Genomic DNA, 6,999 nt, shown 5'->3' on the forward strand with positions numbered 1-6,999 from the left:
ATGAAGCGAAAAAAATTTCAAGGTATGATTCTGGTGATGGTCGCCTTTCAGAGATTTCTGGAGGGTACGATCGAAGCCTGTATTTTAAAGGAACTGTATAAGAAAAAGTATTTTTTAAAGTATATCATTGTATTTAATATATGTACAAATTTAACAAACCATATGCATATGCTAAACTATTGTTCTGAAGAGGCATTTTTTGTTTGTGTTTTTATTACGATTTGTGTCAAAAACTGTTTGACCGACTTGAGTACTTAGTTAATTTTGCGAGCAAGCGAGCGAGAACTAAAGTAACCAACATATGGTTACCTTAGTTCTTTGCCGAATAATCTCGTTACGAATTTTATCAAACAAAGAAACTCCTAACGTAGCTCGCTCCATAGCTCGCTGTGCAACGTTGAACTTATGGATGAGTCCGCATGTAAGAGTTATTACGCGTTATGAAGCGTAAGAGGTATGTAGGTATTACACAGCTTAAGGATTCAATACAGTATACAAGTATGTGCGTAAGTACTATAATTTTAATCGTAAACACCAAATTCTTACCAATGTAAACATCTCGAACATCCTTAAATGGAATGTTAAAAAACCGTTTTCAAAATATAACGATGAGCTTCGCTATTCAAATCTCGAATATTTTAGTTTTACTCGAACAGCGAAAACACCGAAAACATCAAAAAACTTCGCCATAAAGCAAAGATAAACGTATAATTTACGAGAGTTCCAGTACTAATGGTAGCTTTATGGCCATCGTCATAAAGTCAAGCAGAGGTGCTAAAAGCTATGCGCAGTGTTTATATTTATCGGCGTATTTTAACATAAAAAGAGATAGCATTCATTTTGAATTCAGAAAGAAATAAAATAAATATTCTAATACACAAAAAAACGAGAGAACCGAAAGTACACACATCCTTACAAACTTTCGCATTTATAATATTAGTAGGATAGAAAAACAAACGTACAAATTACCAACTAACTCAAAATATTATTTCTATTACAATATCCAAATCAACACCCAACTCACCAACAGTTCATGACTAAATCACCTCTAGATAATCGTTGTCGCGACCGCGCGAGATAACACGTAGTTAATGCGCTCCTCATAATTTAATTCTTAGTTTCGTGATAAAATAACATCTTAGCTTTGAACAGTATTGTTATGGTAAATATCAGTGTATAAGCAAAATTTGTGCAGAATAAATCTAAAGTACGGACGTAAACCAGTGAGTAATAATAAAAAACATTATACATCTTATTGTGATATTAGATCGACGGTAACTTGCAATTCGCTCGCGTCGCTGCGTTGTGCATCGTACCAAGGTCACGAGGAAACGCACCTTTAAGCGCTTGAAGCGCTGCAAGTTTTGCGAATTAGACGGACTCATTTTTATCATATATATATAATTTATATTTTTGCCATTTAAAAGTTTTAACGAATTTACCTATCAACAATGGCTCCTCCAAATAAATGTGCGACGTGTCAAAATATTATAAAAAGTAAAGACTTCTTGACCTGTCATTTCTGTAACTCTAAATATGATATAGAATATGCAAATATGAGTCGTCATTTTTTTAGATTGATGATACCAGAACATAAATCGTCTTAGAAATGCACTGCCTGTAAAAGCAAACCATGTGCGTCAGACAATCTAAATAATGCAATTAGTGACAGTCCTCCTTCAATTACCAAAATACCTCATCACCTGGAAAATAGCACCAGTACCACTGATAGTTACGTAACGGAAAACCGTTTGCGCGCAATCTTAAAGAAAGGCTTAGAGTTGTCAGTAATGGTTCAACTAAGAGAAATACAGAGACAGATGAGTTCTTTTCATGAAAGTTGGGATATTCCTCCGAGAGATCACGTAACACCATATCTGATCCAGGCAAAAACGCTCAACATGGATCGACGCAGGCGCCTTCACTTTGCTGTCATGCTCTTTGATATTATAACATCTCAGATACCGAAATACCTATATAGCAAGCTTAGGTGGGTGAGGGAGAGAAATGGCTCTCACTACACTAGGGCCTCCAAGTGCATGTTGGCTATGCCAAAATACCACACAACTGCTTTTAGAGGCAGTTTTATATACAACGCAAGTAAGTGTTGGCACAACCTTCCGCCGCCGATTCGTGAGTCAGTATCAAAAAACTCTTTTAAACACAAATATAAAGCTCACTTGATAAACGAATTCGTCGGAAAAACTTAGTTGTGTTGTATAAAACGCCGTTCATGTTTTATTTTACTTGTGTATATATGTTAGAATGAAATATTTATTCAAGCTGGTAACATCAAATAAACATGTATTTAGTGACAACTATCATTCAATTGTAATCTTTTGTCTGTGACTTAACTATGGTTTTTAGAATAAATTTTTATCTGTCATCGGCAGTGATACTGAGAAAACGTCGTTTTATTAGGTTATGGGCCCAGCCAGTTACAGTTAATTTGAAACCTTAAAGTTAGCTAGACTAGTGAATAGTGTAATAGAATCAACATTGCTAAAGAAAGATTCGGAGATTTCGGACCGTTACGTTTCGTGTGTTCATATAATTCCTGTGTTTTCTTTATTTCCACGACTTGGCTTCATTTTGGGACTTTCTTCTTCTTTTAAACATTCTTAACTACCTGGCGCTGCATTTGAACCCCGATCGATTGCAAAACTGATAACTTTGGCTAAAAACCTCACGGATCTTTGAATTGCTTTGTGATTAGATTTTGTTTGTTGAAAATCATGCCGAGATTGGAATGGAAGGTTATTTTGGATGCTTGGTTGACGGTTAGTAATTTACACATATTTATGTTTTGTTTGATGTGAGTAAGTTATATTGCCATTTGATTAGAACTTTCTAGCGTTTTTAACTCAATTATTCTTGATAGTATTTCCTACTATAAATTTTATCATTTTCACCTATTATACCATGATAGACAAAACAACAAAATAAAATGTTTGACAATACATTGATGTTTTATTATCATTGCTTATTGCAGGTCCATTACACCGTTTCCCCCAGTGGGAAGACTTTAAGGAAGAAAGATTTAATAAGTGGAAATCCGTTCTAGATCCAATAATCCAAGCAAAGGGGAATGAATACATATATAACAACATAAGATTATGCTATCGTCATTCAGTTCAATTTGTCACTTGCCCAGTAACCGATTGACTGGGAATGCTACTCCAATATTAAATATTGGTAAGTATTCTATAAATTAATATATAAAATTGAATTGAGAATTTTATCAAACATGTCATTTGTCTATAAATTTATAGCCATTTGACAAAAGATAAAGAAAGTTATAACTCCTTTATGATATTTAAGCAGTGCATATTAGAGAAAATATATAAGTCACTCATCATACACTTTTTAAATTTTTAAAGCTTATTTAAAAAAAAATAATAATTACATCAAAGGATCAGAATGTTTTGATAGATAAACTTATTATATCTAAAGTGATTCATATTGATGGATTTGTTGATTGATTTGATTTACATCCTATTATATATAATGATGTACAAAATAACTTTGAGAATGTATATACTAATAACAAATACGTTGTTGAGTAACTATTTCAAAAATACTTTTTTCATTGTTTTATATATGAAATTTTAATTATTTTTTTAAAATAATTTTTTCCAAATACAAAAACCTATCATTAAAATCAAATCCTTTTTTCTGCATTATTTAATAACATGTAAGTCCTTACCCGTAGGAATATTGAGATAAAAGGTTACCTATATGTTATTCCAGTTGTCCAGCTGTCTATGTACCAAATTTCATTGCAATTGGTTCAGTAGTTTTTGCGTGAAGGAGCAACAAACACACACACATCCTTACAAACTTTCGCATTTATAATTTTAGTAGGAAGTAGGATTAATAGGATATCAGTTGTTAAGACAATTTTAATGTTTACATAAATATGTTATAAATTGAATTCTGTTCATAAATGATATCGAAAAGTTTTTCAAATCACAATAGTTCCTTTAAAGCATTGTATTCCTATATCACTTTGTATGTACTGTTTTTTGGGATGTTAATTACGAAAGATGGATTCTAAATATTTAGTTAGTTTTACGCTGTATTTAAATTTCTAATTAGCTTGAGCTGCATTTAAATCTCTTGATTAAATATTTTATATCTAATAATAGAAATTGGTCAATTTATAACGAAACTGTGTATGAGTGATTTAAACTCCAAGTATTATTTCACAATGTCCTACTTTTCTCAATTCACAGCTGGATCACAAATGTTTTTTGGAGAACCATCCACATCAGGATTACAAGCTTCAAAAGAAAAGATGCACAATTTGAATCCATATGGTAACTATGTCTTATAGAATTATAGAATAATAGAATATCATATTTATACACATATTTTCCTGTTTTTTTTTTTCAATTCATGCTTTGCAATTGCAACAGTATCACATAAAATCAATAATAAACCATCAACATCAGGCTTACAATGTGTAACTCATAAGAAGCATAACACTGATGCATCTGGTAATTGTAACTTTATAAATATTCACAATTTTATCTATACATATACTGTTATTGGTAACTCATACATGATGTAATTTAAATGCTATCAATAAGTCATATCAATTGTGTGAAAATTCTTGTTTTTCAATGTATCTTCAATTTCATTTTAATCTATTTCCATAATTTAACTATTTATCTAAAAATTACACAGTGAATAAAATTTAATTTGAATTTTATCCCAGCTGATACTATGATATTATATTTCATGGTACAATGCGTAGAATATCATATCAAACTTACAAGTTATTTCAAAAACATGCTCACATTATCAGCTTAAAAATTTATAAATGCCAATATTTCTCTAGTGTTGTGAAAAATTCAAATGAAATGAAATGAAATGAATTTATTTGTTAAACTCAAGTAGGAGTTTATTAATTTATAATATAATGGAAAACTTAATTTTCAATTTACTCTTGTTTTCACATTCACAATGAATGTTTCAGATAGGTAGCATAGATATCAAAATATTAAGAAAAAGACCAAACGGCCGCCTAACTTATGACACATTCATGTCAACCGGCATACAGTGCCACCAAGTCAAATCATTGTCTATATCTAAAAAATCATACATATGACATTGCAACTTTACTTACCTTTCACTAATTGACAATCTCAAGTAATTGTGCAATGAACGTTGTACAGTACAAAGGACAGGGTAATTTAACGTTTGTTTTATATAATAGATTTATTTTATAAAACAAACCTTAAACCGATTTACAGAGTAATGGTATTTTTTAAATATAATCAAATGAAACTCTTTGAATTCATTTTGTTACCATTATTATCAGTATTGTATTTTAAAATATGTTCAAATATGATTTCTCACGAATAATGGTACGTTATTTGCATTTTCAATCATCTATTTATCCATACATATAAAGCAGGAAAAATCAATGGCTTTAAAACAGCACATATCAAAAAAATTCATTGTGTCTGTTTTGTTTGTAAATGTTAATCTTATAAATAGTTATGGTAGTCAGCAATAAATTTATCATCTTCTGGTGCTATGACAATTGACAAGCAGATCAAGCATGACTAACAAAACTAAAATAACATTTTTTACATGTTTCGTCTGTTTGTTTGCTCTGGCTAGTCTCTGTAACGACTGGTCCGATTTTGATGGGACTTTCACTGGCATACATGGACATATATTACGATTTGACATACATTATGATTTAAAGGAAAACTCAAACTAATTTATGTGGTTTAAACTGCGGGATATAGCTAGTTTATATAAAAATATGTGTTATCAGAATTTACCAGCTGTGTAGAAGTAGAATGTACCAGTCAAGTTAAATATTTTAATATATATTAAAATATTGTTACTTATGTTCATATAAAATTTACAAATTTACATTATGTAGTAAAGATTATAAAAACATTTTTCTTTTTCAGGAGTGAATGTTCTACCAAAAGAATGTGCGGACACTGCTGACATTTTGTAACTCTGACAGATTTGATTGATTAATTCATTTAATGATCATTCTTATCAAGAAGAAGCAAAAATATATAAAAGATGCGTGAAACAAAACTCCCCACATTTCAATTTGTGGAATGATTGCTTGCGAAGGTGATGACAGAAATAAAAATTAGTGATTCATTATTGCATGTAGAATCGAAAAAATATGTAACGGGTTTTGTAATTAAAAAAGCGAAAACAAGAATTTTCAAAAATTGTAAAACTTGCTTAAATGATTTATGTAGAGGTGAAGTTGATCCACAATCATTTATTTATGAGTTTGATTATACAAAAAAATCACTTTTTTTATCCAAATGACATTTTTTTAATTTTGATGGAGGAAGTATATTTTATTATAGTTGCATGTTTAAGAGAAAATCCTGTTTCGAGTATGTTAAAAACAAAATTAAAATTTTTCATTGGATGTGTCTGTGATTTTAATATTTTAACTTGTAAGGAACATAGGTTTGATTTGAGAGATTTTATATGTAATATATTAATTAATTTGATTGTACATAGTTGGTGTGCGGGAGTTAATCCAATATTAAATGGAAAATGTTCTCTTTTTGATAAGAATGATCAAATAAAACAGCAAGCTTTTGATTTTTATTATAGACGGAAACACAAATTTTAAATAAATTTATATTTTATCAATTGTTCTTTATTTCATTAAATTATTTTAATAATATAAGGAAATAAATGCTTGTCATCTCAAAATGCTTTTTGACATATTAAGCATTAATTACCATATAATGTAGAAAAAGCAAAAAAAATTAAAACTGAATATCTAATACAGTGATAAGAAAATTAAAATTAAATCAGAGCCATCTATTAGATCCATATGAAATACTTTTCGTGTTCTACTAAGCGCCATCTATGTTTCGGTGTTATTACATTTCCACTACGAACTTCGAGTGACCAATCTATACCAGTATACCTAGTCTTGCCATAAATATTGTAATAAAGAAAAAAGAAAATTGTTAACTGCAAATAACATTTATT

General features: G+C 29.9%; 1 protein-coding gene across 1 annotated transcript; it reads left to right on the forward strand.

Moving 5' to 3' along the window:
• Positions 1–2,512: 2,512 nt before the first annotated feature.
• LOC119839398 lies at positions 2,513–6,613 on the forward strand. The gene is made up of 5 exons (XM_038365667.1): positions 2,513–2,780; positions 2,993–3,130; positions 3,162–3,195; positions 4,236–4,319; positions 5,934–6,613. Exons 1-5 carry the CDS (start codon positions 2,750–2,752, stop codon positions 5,971–5,973), a joined length of 327 nt encoding a protein of 108 aa, XP_038221595.1. The 5' UTR covers positions 2,513–2,749; the 3' UTR covers positions 5,974–6,613.
• The last annotated feature ends 386 nt before the right edge of the window (positions 6,614–6,999 follow it).

This window comes from Zerene cesonia, unplaced genomic scaffold, assembly GCF_012273895.1.
Source record: "Zerene cesonia ecotype Mississippi unplaced genomic scaffold, Zerene_cesonia_1.1 Zces_u020, whole genome shotgun sequence".
Taxonomy (NCBI): Eukaryota; Metazoa; Arthropoda; class Insecta; order Lepidoptera; family Pieridae; genus Zerene; species Zerene cesonia.